General features: G+C 20.5%; 2 protein-coding genes and 1 long non-coding RNA gene across 8 annotated transcripts in view; 1 reads left to right on the top strand and 2 right to left on the bottom strand.

Annotated features, from left to right (window-relative positions):
- Window positions 1-320: 320 nt before the first annotated feature.
- LOC108001308 (regulator of microtubule dynamics protein 1) lies at window positions 321-3,178 on the top strand. Of its 2 annotated transcripts, none has more exons than XM_017062257.3 (4): window positions 321-551; window positions 789-983; window positions 1,050-1,298; window positions 1,377-3,178. In XM_017062257.3, exons 1-4 carry the CDS (start codon window positions 462-464, stop codon window positions 1,722-1,724), a joined length of 882 nt encoding a protein of 293 aa, XP_016917746.1. In that variant the 5' UTR covers window positions 321-461; the 3' UTR covers window positions 1,725-3,178. The 2 variants fall into 2 exon arrangements, with proteins under 2 accessions (XP_016917746.1, XP_016917748.1); XM_017062259.3 differs by having other exon boundaries at window positions 329-698; window positions 776-983.
- On the bottom strand, window positions 2,517-3,491 carry LOC133666162 (uncharacterized). Its single transcript, XR_009829902.1, has 3 exons — window positions 3,356-3,491; window positions 3,014-3,151; window positions 2,517-2,655 (listed from the first exon to the last, which is right to left on the bottom strand). It is a non-coding gene; the product is annotated as an uncharacterized LOC133666162 (long non-coding RNA).
- Window positions 3,492-4,924: 1,433 nt separating this feature from the next.
- The window catches only part of LOC108001371 (protein Wnt-7b-like), a 183,718-nt gene continuing 168,589 nt past the window's right edge, over window positions 4,925-20,053 (bottom strand). For 2 of the 5 annotated variants that reach the window (XM_062075742.1, XM_028668457.2), the window contains exons 3-8: window positions 10,927-11,041; window positions 10,150-10,221; window positions 9,921-10,008; window positions 7,149-7,328; window positions 6,323-6,638; window positions 4,929-5,711 (exon numbers count right to left, since the gene is read on the bottom strand). In XM_062075742.1, the coding sequence (XP_061931726.1) occupies window positions 5,560-5,711; window positions 6,323-6,638; window positions 7,149-7,328; window positions 9,921-10,008; window positions 10,150-10,221; window positions 10,927-11,041 (923 nt within the window). In that variant the 3' untranslated portion in view covers window positions 4,929-5,559. Of the gene's footprint in view, window positions 5,712-6,322; window positions 6,639-7,148; window positions 7,329-9,920; window positions 10,009-10,149; window positions 10,222-10,926; window positions 11,042-20,053 lie in introns of all 5 variants that reach the window. The other 3 variants (XM_028668455.2, XM_017062342.3, XM_028668456.2) reach the window with 3 other exon arrangements.

The following is a 20,053-nucleotide window of genomic DNA, read 5'->3' as shown; positions in this document are numbered from 1 at the left end:
TATATATATATATATTATATTATATATCATAATATATTAAAATGTATTAAAAATATATGTTATTATTCAAAAAATAATAAATAAATTTATATATTTTATAGATTTTTTTTTATTATATTATAAAGCTTTCAATACTGCATATTATTTAATGAAAATGATTTAATATTTAGAAATATTAATTTATATTTATTACAAATATAAAATTATATATTTTATATTTTATATTATATTTTTGAAAATACATAATATTGTGATAAATTGAATCAAAAATAGCGAATTTTAATACGTATATTAATATATATTAATCTATATGACAGTCTGTTTGAAATTGTGTATATTATCATATGTATATAGATGTGACGTGGAACTTTTGAAATGTTCTGTTATCATTATTAAATATATTTATAAATATTATATATCAAATAAATTTTTTATTTTTTTCTGTATATAATTTTAAAAAAATGTCGCTGCGGAAAGGATTATTTATTGTGAGACATATAAAAATATCACAAAGATCATTTGTTCATAGAAGTTTTCAGTTATCACGAAAGGTTTGGAATTATATCTAAGCTAGATCTTATTTTTTATTAATTTTTTCTTATTGAATAATATTTTTAATGTTTATTGCAATCAGAAAAATTTTCTATTTTTAATCATTATTAATTCTGTCATAATAAAATGACTATCTTTTATAAATTGTAAGTGTAAAATTATTAATTATTATTATCAATATTTTATAAAAATATTAATATATTATATAGAAATATTTCATTAGTTTTTATTATTAGAGAAACAATCAACATATATTAAAAAAATTATATACTCTGCCTTCATTTACTGTCATGGCTCTTTGGGGTCTCAAAAAAATAAAAGGTGAAAACGAAACAATTATAACTACAAAAGAAGTTTTAATAGCAAAAGCTGATGCATTGTATGATCAGGAGCAATATCAGGAAATATATAAGTTTTTAATAAATTATAAAGTAATTATATGTATATTTATATTAAAAATACATATATTTGTGAAATTAAACTATAAATTTTTATAGGATAGTGGCGATGTTGAAATTATATGGCGTTTATGTAGAGCAATGTATAAAATGTCTAAGAATGCTAATGAGATAGATGGAAAAAAATTAATTTTTGAAGCTTGTCATTTAATACTCGATGCTATTAAAATAAAAGAAGATCATTGGGTTGCTCATAAATGGGCATCAATTCTTCTTAATTCTAAGACTCTTTATGAAGGAATGAAAGCTCAAATAAAAGAATCATATAATATTAAAAAACATATGCTGGTATATAATTGTTATATTTTTAAATATTTGATTAATTAATATATAATATAGTAAAAAGATAAATATTTAATATTGTAGAGAGCAATAGAATTAAATCCAAAAGAACCAACGCTTATGTATATGCTAGGTTCTTGGTGTTATCAAATTGCTGATTTAACATGGTACCAAAGAAAAATTGCATCAGTAATATTTGCAGAACCACCATCTTCATCTTTTGAGGAAGCATTAAAATATTTTGAAAATGCAGAAGAAATTGAACCTAATTTCTATAGTCAAAATTTATTAATGTTGGGTAAAACACACTTAAAATTGAATAACAAAGAAAAAGCTTTAAAATATTTAAAAATGACTGTAGACTATCCTGCAAAAAATGATGATGATCGTAATGCCAAACAAGAAGCACAGAAATTATTAAAAAATTTTTGACAAATAAAATATGACATGAGTGCAATATATAATAAAATATATATAAGAATTAAAAATATATATATAAGAATTAAATTAAGTTTTAATGAAAGGAATAAAATAAATTTAGAATTTAGCATTTAAGTAAAATTTATTTATTTAAAACAAAATACAATTTTCTTAGTTATTTGTGATAATTTTTTACACTGATATTTTAAATATATGTATACATTTATGTTTTTATAAATATACATTTTTATTAAAAACTGAAATAATGAGGAATTAAAAAATTTAATTTTACAATTATAATGTTTTTATAAATATAAATTTTTATTAAAAACTGAAGTAATGAGAAATTACAAAATTTAATTTTATAATTATAATGTACATTTTATAAAATATTTTATATATAATAATTTTTAAATAGTATATTTACATATATGTTTAGAAACAAATAAAACATAGTTTGAAATGATATTAAAAAAATTTTTTTGACTTTTAATGCTATAATCTACAAATAATATAACGATATATATATATATATGTATATATATATATATATATCATTTTTATTTGTAATATTTTTTTATGTTAATTGCACATATTACAAAAAAAATTGCATTTTATTTAAATAATATTAATATCAATTATTATATAATGAAATGAAATAATTGATCGATATAAATTTATCGATCTATAAATTCCTCATAATTTTTTTCTCTTCGACGTTTTGCTTCCATTTGTTGCATTTCGTATTCTGAAATTAATAAAAATCTTTGTCTATCTTCTAACGGCAGATTTCGATAAAATTCGAAATATCGTCTAAACATGCAATAGGGACAGTAATTTTGATGTTCCCTTATAGCATCTAAGAGTTCATCTTCTTCTTTTTCATCATTAATATAATGTATAGGCATGTTAACCATTATTAACTGATATCGTCACCCACACGCTAAAATAAAAAATACAAAATATAAAATAAATAAAACTAAAAATATTTATGAAATATTAATAAAACAACAAATAAAGAAAATTTTTTTTAAGTCATTATTGATAAAATTAATAATTTATTATTATATATAAAACAAATAACGAAAAATAATTGAATAAATTAATTATGATAAATAAAATAAATTATTATATATTTTAATTTAAATATAAGTAATGCGGGATATATTATTATTAATTTTGATAAAATAGAATAAAATAATTTTATTTTATATTATTTCACTTTATTCCATGTAACTTTACGTATTTGTTCAATTTGAAAATTGAATTATTATATAATATATTATTAATAATGTACTCACCGTTTTAATATATTCAGTAAAAACGTCTTTTGTATAAAGACGTACACTGCAATGCGATCAAATTGTATCACACAAATTCTCTGATTTGTATTTGTACCAAAATGCCAAATATTTCTAACTGGTTCGCACCAAAATTAACTGGATAAATAAATTATAATAAACAAATTATTATATATTTTAATTTAAATATAAGTAATACTAGGTTTATTATTAATTTTATTATAATAATATATTATAATAATTTTATTATATTATTATAATAATATTTTATTATAATAAAATAGAATAAAATAATTTTGCAAGTAACTTTATAAAAAATTGAATTATTATTAATGCACTCACTATTTTGAAATATTTAGCAAAAATTAAAACTTTGCTTTCTTGTGTGTAAAAATGCAATTGCAATGGAAAGAAATCACAACTAAGTAACTCTCTGATTTATGTTTAAAGTGAAAATGTCAAATATTTCCAACAGTTCGCACTTATATAGATAGTCGATCTACCTGAATAACGGTTTTTAAGAATTATTGCACCCTTTTGTCATTTTGTTCAACTACCTAAATTTCTATATTTCCCTTTTCTTAGTAATTTCTTTCTTTTAGGAAATTCTATATACACATTGTGGATATAGAAATTAGTTTGTATAGTTTGTATCACTATATACTTTTTTTTGTATATAAAATATGAAAGAAAATAAATAATAACAATTAAAATCGAAAAAAAATTCTTTCATCCAATTTATTAGTTATCGAGTAAAAAGCAAATACACTGTTTACTTTTATAATTTATGATTTTGAATAAATAATTTACGCATTATTTCTATCTTATCCTATTATCATTGGACTATTAAAATAATAATTGTTTCTAATTTATACGTGTATATATTGATAAAAGTTAATGTAATAATTATTTTATTAGTTATTCGAAGTATATTGTCTAAATGTATCAAGCTATTCGAATGAATGATATAATTTATACATATAAAATATTAAATATATATCGATTATCGCTTTATTATTTATTATGTTATCGTTGTATTAATATAATTTTAAAATAAATGCAGGAACACATCTTTAAATGTATTATAAATTCAAATATTTTGAAAATTTCCAATATTATTCTTGTCTATAGTGAATTATATTTTTTAAAATATATAAAAATTATAACAATATTTTTAGAAATATTTTTAGAAAAAATGAAGAAATAAAATTTTGGTACATTTCGACAAAAATCATATTATTTCCTTATTTTTATTAAAAAAATAGTTTAATTAAAGAAATGTTATATGTATACTATAATATTATTTTACGATTAATAACTTTGAAAAGTTTTAGGAAAAACTTTCCGAAGACATTTTGAATGGAAAGCTATATTTCTTCGATATTCAGATTATAATAAACACAAACTTCAATTTTCGCAGAAAAGGATAAGAGGTAGCTATTTTTAAAGTAAAATGACAATGTTATTTATTTTACTTTTAGAATATAAAATATTATATTTTCTTTTGTATTAATATTTATTTTAAGTAAAATAAATATGACAATACGAAGAATTTATTGAATACAAAGAAAGAAGTATTGAAATGAATTTTTTAAATGAATATGAATCATTTTAAGATAAATATGTATGCATTAAATATAATACAAATTTTAAAGTTGAAAAACAAATGAATGAACAATAAATTAGTATAATTATTATAAATTAAATTTTAATTTATATCGATATTAATTTTAATTTTAAAATGATAGAAAGAATATACATTTTTATTTTTACATAAAATAGCTAATTAATAATTAAATTTAATGTTTTTATTATCATTTATGATTTAATTTGTATATTATAATTTTAATTATTTTTTATTTTCATCCTTCATTTTATATATATATAAAACACATTTTCTCCAAAAATCTAATAAATAATTGAATTTATCCTAATTTTATTATTTAAATCTAAGTGTTTAATGTAATATGAATGTTCAATTTGATTTCAAAATTTCAATTGTAATTTGTTATTTAATAAAATAATAATATAAAATTGTTATTTATTAAAATAAAATTAAGAGTGAAACATACAAATTGAAATATTATAGCAGAATTAATTATTAATAGATATTTTTTCTATAAGTTTATTTAATATTTCTTATTGCGAAATAATTATTCTCGAAGCTACCTCTTATCTATCATTCAGCAATTTGTTATTTTATTTCTTAATATCATAAATATACATAATAAACAAAAATTTTACAAAAACTTACAAAGATTTTTATTGAATATTTTTAATAGATTAATTTAAGCATAAGAAGGAACGCTTTGTTGATTATTACAATTATATGTATTTATTTTTATAAAAATTTCGCATTCAATGTTACATTATTTTCGATGAAATGCAATTTATTTATTTTTCGTATAGAGATTGTACATTCTCTAATAATTATAGAGAATTTTCCTCTAATATTTAGAGAATTTAATTTAAAAAGAAATCTTTTTTGTCGCTTGTTATGCCTAATACATATTTACATTATTAAGATTGCAAACACATTCGAATGTTTATTTGCACGTGTATTCTTCTGTACGTTCGGTACACGTTTCACAATGCACGCGGCAGCACCAATGAAATTTGCATCTGCACTGCCACGTTCTTGTAAATTGATGTGTATTATAACCGCGTCCACAGCACATCAAATCACATCCATCAGTACCTGAAAAATTAATCATTTTATTTTTTTTTAATATAAAAAATATTTTTCTTTAAATATTGGGAAAAAAATTGTTTTTTAGTATTGAAAAGATTATTTAAAAAAAAATTATCTAAAAAAAATTATAATACAAAAATTTATCATTAATTATTTACTTTAACGAATATTAGGATAAAATGAAAAATCAAGATTATATAATATATATAATTTTAATAGACATTTAATGGACTCCTTTTAGATTGTTTTCTTTTTTTTTAAATTATATTAGAATTAATTTATTTATAGTTTTTTTTTATATTTCCGTTTTGCTTCATTTGATGCAAACTTAATTGTTTATAATTTAATAACTTTATAAGCTTCGATAATGTTGTTTTGCCAATTGTTTTTGTATTTGTTTTGGTTTTGATACAATTGATATTTTAAAGATGCTCGATAAATTGCATTCTGTACGAATGTACGGATAAATTTTTTTATATTTTGTTAAAGATAACTTAGTTGATTATTAGATTATTTCCAATTTGTATGTCCATTTTTACATGATACAATATAACATGAGAAATAATCAATAATTAAATAGAAAAATAAGTAGCTGATATAATGCAACAATAATTTACCCTTGCTTGTACGATTACAATATCTGCCTTGCGTTCCCAGGCTTCCTTGCACCAAATCCGGCTCGCAGTAATTAGGGGATGGTTGTAGAAAAACTAACTCGTTTCTCTTTGGAATCCTTTTCTGTCCCACGCTCGATCCACCGTTCGATTTAGTTCTTTTTAACACTAAGTGGGGCCTTCTTGGTTTCGTCGCTTTTTTTGGAGGTTGTCGATCATGTCGGGATTTTCCAACATCGTTCGGTTTCCCTTGGGTTTTCGCATCGTTTCCTAAAATCGGCACCATTTCTGCCGATGTCGAGTGTAGCGTTTCTAAACTCTATGAAGAACATAAAATTTGTGAATGATTTGTAATATAATAATAAAGTGTACGAAGTAACGGTACATTTATGGTATCGTATAGATTTCGAAATGTTATATCGAATTTATTTTCATTTACTTGTCTCGAACTAATTTACAAGTATTATTGTATTAAATCTTTGGATATAAGATTGTAAAATTATTATATTAATTTTCGGTTATTAAAATTCCACTTTCTTTTATAATATTGTTTTTTATAAGATATTTGATAATTTAAAATGCAAAATATTTATATGTATATACAATTGTTCGTAAAAATTATTCGTACATTAATAATTATTTTCAAAGATACATATTATTAAATTTTTAATTAAAATTTTTTATATTAATGACACGTTAAATTAAAAATTTTCAGTTCATAATTATATTATTGTGTCGAATGAACTGGATATTATATATTCCATTTTTGTGCAGAATAATTATATGTTGAATTTTAACAACACATTTGACACATTTTTATAGAAATTACCTGCATCGTAGGGGGTGGCGGTGGGGTAATCGCTATGACAGGCCTGGCTCTGTAATACTTTTTCATCAATGCATCGCCGATCTGACGAAAACTAGGCAAAGTTCGCCAGCAGGTTCTTACGGTGCAAGAGCCGGACACGCCATGACATTTGCATTCTGTTCGCAGAAGAGCTTTAACTATCTGCAAAGAAACAAATATTTACATGATTCAACTAAACAATATCATTTATCGCTATTTCAAATTTCTATGTTTTATTCCATGTTAAGAATCGATTACTTTTAACATAATCGATGTAACGTTTAGAAATCCTTTCAAATTGATCATGTTCATAATAATATAATAATATTTAATAACATAAAAAGTATTTAAAATCCCAATTTTACTTTTATTTTATTTTTTTATAATTATATTAAAATAAAACCAAAATAATAATTTTAACATTTATTTTTCATCATTTTGTTATTGTAATTATATTGTTCAAATACATAATGATAACGACAATTATATAATCATAAACATATTCATGACTTTTTGAATCACATCATACGAAAATGGTTAAAATTTATTTTAATTTATTTATTTATTAGTATTTTTTTAAACTAAAATTTAATTTATTATTTAATTATATCATAAAAATATAATAAAAATATTACACGATCTTAATTAATCTTTCTTGCATTTTCCATTTATCTATACATATATAAATACACGTAAATGAAATAAAAATATTTTTACTTTATATTAACAAAAATATAAAGTTATGAATAAAGTACATATGACATAAAAGAAAATTTAAAAATTCGTAAAATTTATCACAAAAGTCATTGTCATGCTTTGTTTCTTTTTTGTGCACATTATGGAATTAAAATTTTCGATAAAAAAAAAAAAGAGAAATGTTTAATTTATAGAACACGATTACTCAAATGTTTCGATGCACGCGTTTCTCCTTCTCGCTCATTGTGTGTCCGACGGTCCGACGCGTATGCTCAGAAAACTGGTTTACATTTCGAATTATCGGGAGACGGTGAGGGGCGGGTGCAGAGGTGGGTTGAAAAAAATCGTCTGGAGCATAAAGTATGCGGTATGGCGAGGCGATCGACGTTAAGAATAAATCGTTAGCCATGTCTGTACGCGCGTGCACAGATCGTACATGCACGTGGAGGGCAACCGGACGATATATGCGCGTTTTTATTACCGCCTCGATAATAAAGCCCATCGAGAAAGACGAAAGCTCACCAACTTTCCCCAATTAAAACGCCGCCATTTATCCGCCCTACCTAAGGCGGAACGCGATCTTTCGCTAACCTTTCGTTTCGATCGTCGACCCTGCCTTATACTCCCCCGCCTTGATTTGTTTCTGAACCTGCGTTTGCTCTTAATTCAAATTGATTTTTTGACTCGTAAAAATGGAAGGATATTGTCGAACGCTAAAGTTTCAGGAAGTATATCGTAGAGAAAATTTATCTTATCAATAATGATTATTTCGATTGTAATTGATTTTATTTTATTTTATTTTTTTTTATTTTGAATCATATTTAAAATTATTTTTCTTTTCTGAATAATTGTTAACTATTTGTTCATATTTTATATCAAATAGAAATTTATTTTAATTTAGAAATTAACAATTAATGAACTGATAACGATTGAAAATTAACACTTTTAATGATCGATTATGATTAATGATATAATGATATAATTACGATTAAATCAATTGCATTATTTGAATGATTAATTTCTCAAATATCAACTTAAATAATTTAATTGATTGATGCCAATATTTATTTATATGCTTAATTTTATAAAAATAAAAATTATGTATATAATTATAAAAATAAAAATTTCATAAGAAAAAAATAAAATTCATATTAAAAATCATAGAAAAATAAAACCAAAAAATTATACTACGCACACAGATGATAAGATTATCTGCAAATGTCAGCAATTTTACAATACCTAATACTGTTAGAAAGTATCCTCATAAATTATACAAATACCTGCATTCAACAATTCTTAGTCATTTTTGTCCCTATTTTCTTATACCTGCTAAAGATATAATTTAAAATAGAAAACTATTGAATGGTTCATAAGAAATTTCTAAGAACAAGAATTTTATTTATATTTTTTTATTTACATAATATTTATCTAATTTACTAATTTTAAACAAAATTTACATTCATCAAAAAGCATTATAATAATAACAAATTTTTATTTTTTATATTAATCATGTTTTTATAATATAATATGAATACTGACTAATTTTTGTTTAATCTTTTTGTTAAATAAAATATATATATAGAAAAAAATAATACAATAGAATTATATTATTAATTAACAGTTTTATTTATCCTTAATCTGAAAAATTTACATTCAAAATATAATATGTTTGGAATAAATTTGCAAATTTGATTTTAAATAATAAAAATAATTAAATACATATAATAAATAATTTTTCAATCTCATATAATATTATTATTATAAAATATTATCATAAAATATATACTTACATATAACAATAATAAGTATATATATATAATATGTATAATTTGTATATATCATAGAATTTGTTATTCATAGATTTTGATATCAGAAGAAAATTTCGAAATCAATCTTCCGCAAATAGGATGTCATATTACGTAATTTAATTATATAATTATATGAAAAATAGTTTATAATAAAAACGAATATATTCATTTATTTATTTAAGGAAAATTCAATCTTAGTTTTTGTAGCGTTAAAAGGAATGATTCATTAAGAGTGACTAGTATTACTTACCTTTCGACCAGCTTTATTATTATGAAGATTCATCAGGCTTCTCGCATCACCCTCGACTTCCCTCGCATCCAGAAACCTACGCGCGAACCTAACATTAAATTATAATATTAAAATTCATGCGTGTATAACAACTGTCGTGACGTACAATGTCATAGAGGTTTTACACGCACATGATACGTGCAAAAGGAACCGACTACGAATTCATTAGGGTTCCGGGTTAATCCCTTACCTCATCCCATATGTGACATCTGCACTGCAACCGCCCCATTCCCAACCATTTGGTGGCAACTCCTTTCTCGTCCTGCAAAAAAGAACATCCAAACCTTGATGAACCAATAACTCATTAAATTCGTGATGAAAAAATTTCATTATTAATTTTTATACAATATTTTTTCTAAAAAAATTTTAATAAGTTTATAAATTTTTTAGAATAAAAATATAATGAAAATTTGAAAAAGTAATAAAATATTTGAAAAATTTTATTAGTGAAATATATGAAGACAAGCAATTATAATTTTTATAATAGTATAATAAAAAGTGAACCAAATAAAAAATAAGAAAAATAAAATTATTATTAATAAAGATTGATGAACATAATTCTTTTTCAAAATTTTTCTTAAATTTCGTTATAATGTATAATTTTGTTTCTCATAAATTATTACGAATCTTTTTAATTTTGCGACAAAAATTTATGAATAAATCTAATAATAATTATGTTTTCAATATTTATTCGGAACGACTTATTCACAGATCTTTCTGAAAAAATTTAGCTTAATCCTCATAATAGATTCTTAATTCTTCGAGAATTGAATCTTAATACTTCGAAAATCTTAATACTTCGAGAATCTTAATACTTTAAGAACCTTAATACTTCGAAAATTCCTTTTATTAGAAACCGTTACTTTACGGAAGAATTAGAATTAGGTAAATAATATTTTATACCTGATCCCGTTAACGACTAATATTTATAGGCCAGAGTAAAGCAAGTACAACAGTAAGAGTTTACCTTACGGTGGGTTCGCAACCACAGTCGGTGATGTTGCCCCTGCTGCAAGCTGCGGTTACGGCGTACGTTACACCCGCTGAACTTATTGCATACGTGAAAGCTGCTTCCCTGCTTCCTGAAATAGATCAGTGAGAAATTTCCTGTTAGATATGGCGTCGAAGCAGGTCTGTCCAGTTTGTGTCGATAAGTACGAAACGTGTATAGGGATTTCCAGCTAAGTAAAAACCTGCCGTGAGTATGTTACAAATAGAGTTACAATGAGTTACGGTGTCGTCCTCGGAACAATGCAAAGAAAAAGAGGGATTTTGTGAAAAAAAGTGTTAATTGTCCATGTTGAACACCTGGACGTTTGAATGAAGAAAAGTATTCGTTAGGTTTTAATAAAACTTCTCTTGAAACCACTTATTTTGCGTTTAATTTTTCCAATTTTTTTGAAGTTTTTCTATAGAAAAACTTCCTTAATAATGAAAATTTTGCTTCATTTGAAATTTTTTAAAGTAACACTTGAAGAAAAATATTGAAATAATTTTTATTTTGTTATAATTTATATTATATTATAATTTGTTTCTTTAATGTAAAAATTAATATTATGTAGTTTCTTGTTATTGCTCTATGTAAAAAAATTATTATATAATATAATATAACGATGATTTAACGATATTTATGCTTTATAAAACTATATAATTAAATTGGCGATGAAGAATTTTTTTATTTAAATAGAAACGGTTTTTAATATATGATATAATATAATTTTTAACTTGTTGTAATAGAAAATTATAATAAGAAAATTATAATTTAAATGATTGAAAAATGGATACATAATTAAATTGAAAATAATAAAAAATCCGGGAATCCACATAAAATTTTCTATTTTTCAAAATTTTAATTGTATAATTATTTATTGATAAGTAAAAGATTTATTTCGTATATATTTATTATTATTTATATTTGTCTTATTATAATATATTCTTATAATAAAAGAAATTTAAAAAAATTTAATTAGAAAATTAATATGATTAATATGATTAATATGATTAAAATTAATGATAAATAAGAGAAACATAAAGAAAAGAAAATATATAATATATTGTAATTCATATGCATTTGTTTATTTATACATATATAAAATATCTTTCATGATTTTCTTGACATTATTAACAGTGAAAAATATTTCAAATAAAAATTGAATACAGTTAAGGAAAGCATATTATGGTATATTAGTTTTTTTTGAATAATTCAAAACATAGATATAATTTTTTTATTAAATAAAATTACATTTATAAATTAAATAATAAATAACAAATAAAAATATATTTTTTAATACATTGCAGCTTGAAATTTTTTATAAAAAAATATTAATTCATATATATTTAAAAATTATTAATTTAAGAAATATTTCAATTTGAAAAATTTATTATGAGAAATTATGACAAATAAAAAAATGTTTGTTTGTTTGCTTATGTTTTCCTTTTTCTATTATGCAATAATTTTTAAGCATATACGTATAAATTGATATTTTTTTCATAGAAAATATCAAGTTGCATCGTGATGCATTAAAAACATAAAATTCTATTTATTTAAACATATTTATTTAAAAATTAATCTTTATGTGACTTTTATGCATTCATATTTTATGCATTCTTTGATAGATTTAAATTTTATTTAAAACATTTTTTTTTGCAAGTAATAATATTAAGAAAATCAAGATAAATCAAAATATCCTAGACATATATATATAATTTATCACTTTAAAAGACATTTACGAGTCCCTTGTCAAAAATAAAATACAAGTTGGGATTAGGAACGCAAATATCAAGTACAGTTATATATTAATGCATGAAATATTACTTTTGAACAATCAGGATTTTAGAAGTCAAAATAAACATAAAAATTTATATACAAAAGTATCAGTTAAGATTTATTTATTTATTTTAGAAAAAATAAATAATAAAAGTTTATATAAAATGAAGCAAAACGGAAATAAATAAAATTGTTTTATTTTTGTTATCTCAATTATATTCGATAACTGAAGAATCAATTTTTCGAAAGATTCTATGAATATATTAATAGTTTGTATATTCGAGGATCAAATATTTATATTGTAAATGACATTTTTATTTTTATATTGTTATTTTTAAGATAATTAATGATCAAAAAAATAGATAATGCTATATATTTAAAATTAAAACTTATTTAGAAGCACAATTTAATTAATTCATATAACAAACTATTCATATAACAAATTATTGCATTAAAAAGTAAAATTTATGTACAAAATTTTAATTTAATGATCAAAAATAACAAAAATAACAAAACTTCAATAAAGAAAGAGAAATATTTTAATTTTTGTATTTTTGATTAATTTTGATATAAAAAATATTGAAAGAATGAAAGAAATATTTTTTAGAATTTAGAAATATCTATTGTAAATATTTTGCATGTTATATATATAAATATAAAAAAAATAATTATAAAATTATGTTAACATACAAGATTTCACCTAAAATTGATGCAGTTTAAATTTCCAAATATCAAAATTATAATCAAATTTAATGATAGATGAAATGAACAATATCTTGATAACAGATTAATTTATCTTTAATTGAGCGAAGGATTAAAAAATATTAGAAAAAATGTTCTCACATGCCGAATTCAATTCGTCCACGTGGCGCACATTTTAATCCACGTCAAGTGATTCGATCTACTTCATTTCGTGGACAAGTATGATACATCAACAGTGCGGCGCAAAGCCCACACTGTCCTCTGGCGTTTCCGTCACGTTAATTTACAGCTATCCGGCACACGTAGGGCCGCGTAAAGCGCGAGCACAATTAATTACCTACGGAGCTCTTTCAGCTCGTTTGCCATGCTGAATGAGTTACCGCCGCGTTCCTTTCTTCTCTCGATGTTGCCTCTTTTCGTTTTCTTTTTTCCCTCTCCCTTCCTTTTTTTTTTGTTCCCTCGTCTCAACTCATTCACGAGCTCTTCGTTCCCGACACCTACGCGATACTGTCCCGCGTCCAGGTTGATTTCGCGCTCACTTGCCAGCCATCAACCTCGGCCAATTTTAATTCGAACGTCAGGATCGCCTTTTACGCCGATGCCTAATTATAATGCAATGAAACTCCTGGAACAATTTGCGGATTTTGACGAAGCAATTTTCATCGCGAATTTTATCGTTAAGTTCCATATTTTGATCTTTTAATCGCAGGTTTTGTTTTGACTTTTTATTTTTAAAAAAATATGAATTTTACTTTTTACCGAAAAATCTTCGGTAAATCTTCTATAACGGTAAAAAATAGTTATTAATATTACATAGTATTTAGATATTTTAAATTGAAAATTTTTTTTTAATTTTTTCAATATTTTCATAAAAAAATTTAAAAAATGTTATAAATTTTTTAGTTTTTACCTACTAAAAAAGTTTTAAACTTTAAAATTTTTTTTTAAAAAATACATGATTTTTCTTTTTCTATCAATAAAAATTGAAAGAAAGTAAGAAATAAAGAATATATATAAAGAAAATATTAATTTAGAAAAGATTTCAAATTTTCATTAAATTCAAACATTTAATAATTTCTTGATATTGTAATAAAATCAATCAAGTGTAAAAAAATCTGTTCATTGAACATTTCCAAAAAATAATTCGTATTAAAATCTCCATTATTATCTCTCCAATTTGAGTTCGCATACATCATTTTATAAATAAAAAAGAAGATTGAAAAGTTCCGGCAGATCTTCCTACACGCGGTTGCACGATAATATTGATCGATGTTTGTTACGTTCATAAGGTTATAATTCATAGTCACACATTTATAGATATACATGTTCCAATGATTCATTTCGTTTGATTTTTGTCAATGATCATGATCGATTGCGATCCAGGTGACGATTACCTTGAAAGCATTCGCGCAAAATATTCTGGTTCTTGTTTCGAGATTGAAATTTTTTCTGCACAAAAACTATCGAGTATTTCTGCAATGATTAATATATCTAATAATCTTTTTTCGCTGCATTCCGGTTCTTTCATTTTGAATTAATTAAATATTGCTCATTCTCTATGTTGAATATAGCAAGTACAATACTTATATGATATGTATTATGTATTATTTTTTTTCTCAAAAAAAAATTTTTTTCCTTGAATTTTAAATTACAAATATAAAAAATCATAATGGAATTATAAAATTTGTTTTTCTCTATGTGTTTTTCTAAATGTAAATTTAAAAAATATAATTTGAGATACTTTTTAAAATTATAAGGATTTTGAGCTTTGTTTAAAATGTAAGTATGTATGATGTCAAATATCTTTTTTTCAAAATTTTAATAATATATATGCAATATAATATTTTTAAATAATTACAGCTTTATTTTTACTATAATGGAAATTGTTATTAATTGAGGAAGAATTTTTTTAATGAAATTGTTATTGTTATGATAAAAAAATATAGTTTTAAAATAAGTTTCAATATTGTGTATTCATATAAATATAATTGGGTACAATTTGGTACAATATATTGAATAATGTATTGAATAAAAATGAAACAGTATTTTTGTGTTTTTTGAGAAAAAAGAAAAATTCGCAGGATTGATTTTTTACAACTTATCTTTTAATTCTTTTGATTTGACAAAACAATAATTGTAATTATTGTAGGATTTTTTAATTTTAGTATATTATAGTTCTATAATTTAAATATACTTATGCAAATAAATGTGTAAATAGTATATATTTAAATATTAAAATAGAGTAATTTGGATTTCAATGACCATAAGAAAGAAATTTTTTATATAAATAATTAAAATAAAGACATAAAAACTTTTTGAGATATTTGAATTTCAAATTAAAATTTTTGAATTAACTATTTATATTATAATTAATAAAAGAAAATTTCAAACAAAAAAAATTCACATGTAAAATATTGATACAATATAAGCGTTATTTAAGAATCGTATAAAAATATGTGATGCATCGTGAGAATATCTCTCAAGTATGGATAATTTATTTTTGATAATTATGGTTTCTGTAGAAAAATACACTCGATGGATGATGAATGAATATATTATAAATATTCGAAATGTAATAGAAATGAAATAATATTTCATAATATTTCATATATAAATAAAATTTAATTTATGTTTTTTTATTAAAATTTATTAGAATAAAAGTTTATCTTTATTAAACTGAAAATTGAATATGAAAATTATATTTGATATATTATATATTGTTTTTTTTCTGCTATCAAATTATAATTAAATTTGAATGTTACATAATGTTTTATTTGTAATTTATATATAATTTATGAAATTGATATATAAAAATTATGTAAATGAAACAAATGAATTACTGGTTTAGCTCTTTGAAATATGTGAAATTCATTATATTTATCTTACTTATAATATTCACTCGAATCTTAAATTTATCAAAAAATTAAATATAAAAATTAAAATAGAAATCTTTTATAAAAAATATTATTAATATATAAAAATTTAAAGATTTATGTATTTATTCCAAATATTTTCTACGCTATGAAGTTTCTTTAAATTATTTTGATATATAATTAAATCATTAATCATCTGTTTTTTAAATGGAATTATACAGAGTTAGTCTTATTATGTTACAATAACATAAAGAGTTATTTATTTATTATTTCAAATAATTAAATAAATTATAAATTATTTATTGCAGATATAAAAAAAATTGCAGAAATTGCATAAAAAAAATATAAAAAAGAACATAACTTGATTATTTTATTTATTTATTTTTTATTAATAGACATAGAAAAAATACATACAAATCAATTTTTCAATAATAATAAAATTATATTTAAAAATATTATATATTATATATGATATATATTATATATTATAAATATAAAAATGATCAATTTACGAAAGTTTTTTTATATGAATTTTACAAAATTTATCATTATATATATTTATTTTTTAAATTTTAAATTAATAATGAATAAAAAAATATTTATTATATAATGATATAATGAAAGATATAAAAATGAAATGAAAACAAATGATATAATAAATATAATAAATTTATATAATATTTATTATTATTAATATTTATATATTATTATAATAATAATAAAAAAATTTAATTGTTATTAATGAGATATTAATTTTTTATTATTATTAGTGAAATATTAAATCTATTATTGCAAAAATATTCTCTTCAAATTCTTTCAATTAAGAAAATATTTATCAGAATTAAGAAAAATTTAAAATAATAATAATTAAAATAAATATTATAAAACTGAAATATTTTTATAAACAAATATTATTTACTAAAAAAAATTATAATATTTAATATTTAAATTACAAATAAATACTACTCACTATTTATTGATTCAGATATATAATAAATAAAATAATTATTTTTTATTTAATAAAAATGTAATAAACTTTTTTTTATTTCTTACATTGAAAATATATTGATTTTTCTATATTATTTTATGCACAATATAATTTAAATATATTATACTGTATCGTTAATAATTATTTATTCAAAGTATTATTTAAAAAAAATTATTTTTAAAAAAATATTCATTTACAAATGTTAGTACTTTTTATTACTTATTACTAAATACTAAATATTAAATACTGTTATTAAAAAATACTATTACTAAATATTGTTTATTAAGTATTTATTATTACAATATAATTGTAATATTATTTTCATATAATTAATAAAATAGTAATAAAATAGTAATTACTATTTTGAAGAAAATTTTATTTGCAAAATTCCGAATCTATTAAAGAAATAAAAATATTTATTTTTCTTTACTTATTTAAAAAAATGAATTTTTTCTCCTAGCTCTTCTAAAACAAGTAAATATCTTGGTTATTGTTATTAATGATATATAAAGAAGAAAAATATATATTGGATGAAACTTATATAGTAGTTGCACAGTTTAATAGAAATAATCTTTGATAGATAAACATGTATATGTTCATATAAACTTCATTTTTTTAAACAGAATGATATTATGTAAAGTATTTTAAAATGCATGCAATTTATGATTCAAGATCATTTAAGGTCAATGAAAGTCAAGAGAAAGTAAAACTTATCATAATTTATTTTATATGGGCAATAGAATTTCTAATATTCCATTTAAAAAACAAAATTGATTTTATAATATGACTTTTACACATTTAATATCAAAAAATATTAAAAAATTATTTATATTAAATTTATTTTATTCAAAATCATAAATTTAATTTATGATTTATACATTTTTTCTATTATCAATAATCAATAGCCGAGATATTCAGCCTATATATTGTGAATTACTAAGAAATGAATCTTATTGTCGTACATATACGTGTGATCTATCTTTAATGATCTTATTGTCGAGAAATGATATATTTCTTTGTCATTCATATGTTCGAGAAAAATAGTGTTCACGCCATGATTATTGAAAAAATTCTTAATTATGTATATTTATAATAGATTTGTATCTTTGATCTTTGCTTGATTTATAAGATAAGAAGATCATTATTTCTGTATCCTGGTGCATTCAATTTATGAAACATATTCTCAATCAATCAAAAATCTTAATGATTAATGATGGAATTATCATAATACATAAATGAAATTTTGGAATAAAGAATATATTCTTTTTAAAACAATAAAAAAAATAATTTTTGATTCGAATTAGTTATTTTATTTAATACAACTTGTTACTGATTATTTATTAAATAATTATAAAGGACTTTTGTTATAGTTTAAATTTATTAAAAGTTAGTAATCAGAATGGACTGGATATAGAAAAAGATATGACTAAATAATAATAATTATTATATATAATTATTATATAATTATTATTATTATATATATGTAATAAATCGTATATCCAATGTTAATTTCCAATGTTTTTTTCAATATAAAGTTTTTTCCATATTAATATGATTAATTTGATAAAATTTTATATACAATATCAAATATACAATATTAAATTAATAATATTATAATAATTATAATACAAAATATTAGTACAAAATTAAAATTAATGATTATTTCCATTATAAATTTCTATTATAAATGAAGAAAAAAGAAAAATAAAAAATAGTTTTATTCAAAAAATAACATTTCAATTCATTAATAAAGAAATTACATGCAATAAATTTAATTACTTGTAATTGCTTATATGAAATGTTTATTTTAATTTAGATGTCGTAAAAAAAGATTCATAAAATAATTATTATATAGTAATTTTTAGTATTATATAGTATAGTATATAGTAATTTTATAGTAATTTTTTAGAGTAATTTTAATTTTACTTAAAAAAAAAATCACAATAAATATTTTTTATTTTTTCCCCTTATTTTTTAAATATTAAAATATAAAATATTAAAATTATTATATTAATAAATATAAAATAAAATTATTTACTTAATTGCTTAATAATTAAATTATAAAAGTAGAAGAAAGCATATTTTTATTTTTAATATTACAACTTAGTAATTTTCCAATTAAATAAAAATAAAATACAAATAAAATAATAATCAATAATTTTTTTTAATAAAAACTTCGAATATTGTTGAGAGAATATAATTTCTCTTTTTCCACAAAACAATCTTATTAAACAAGAATTTTTATATAATTTATTTGAAAATATTTATAGTGACTACTTTCATTTGTATCTACAACTTTCACATATAATATTTATATATAATTAGCAATAAAATAGTTACTTTCACTTATATGAATTTTTATCTTTAATTTGCTCAAAACATTTTATTTGAAATATTTATCTCAGGCAATGTTTTTGTTTTCATTTTATTAATATATTTATACACAGAAACAATCATATAAAAAAAAATATAACTTAGGAAATTATTTTAGAATTATCAAGTTTCCATGATCATTTCTATTTTCTTCTTAAACATGAATCAATAAATGTTAATATGCTAATATTAATATTTAATTTAAAATATTTAAAATAATTAATTAACATTAAAATTTTGTCTTTTGTAAATTTTAAATTTTGTCTACTTTTTTATCAAAAAAAAAAAGAAAAGAAAATAAATAAATATTAAATATATTTATGAATACTACTTAGGATAAAAACGTAGCAAATAAATCGCATATGATTAATTAATTAACTTATTCTTTTTT

This window comes from Apis cerana, linkage group LG5 (genome assembly GCF_029169275.1).
Source record: "Apis cerana isolate GH-2021 linkage group LG5, AcerK_1.0, whole genome shotgun sequence".
Lineage (NCBI taxonomy): Eukaryota > Metazoa > Arthropoda > Insecta > Hymenoptera > Apidae > Apis > Apis cerana.
Note: the sequence above shows the minus strand (reverse complement) of the source record. Positions and strands in the feature narration are given on the sequence as shown.

Bases quoted from the DNA above. Each gene is read 5' to 3' on its own strand.
- LOC108001308 (XM_017062257.3), top strand. From the start codon at position 462: ATGTCGCTGCGGAAAGGATTATTTATTGTGAGACATATAAAAATATCA. The intron at 552-788 runs GTTTGGAATTAT...TTTTATTATTAG, and splicing joins GTTTTCAGTTATCACGAAAG to AGAAACAATCAACATATATT. The intron at 984-1,049 runs GTAATTATATGT...AAATTTTTATAG, and splicing joins AGTTTTTAATAAATTATAAA to GATAGTGGCGATGTTGAAAT.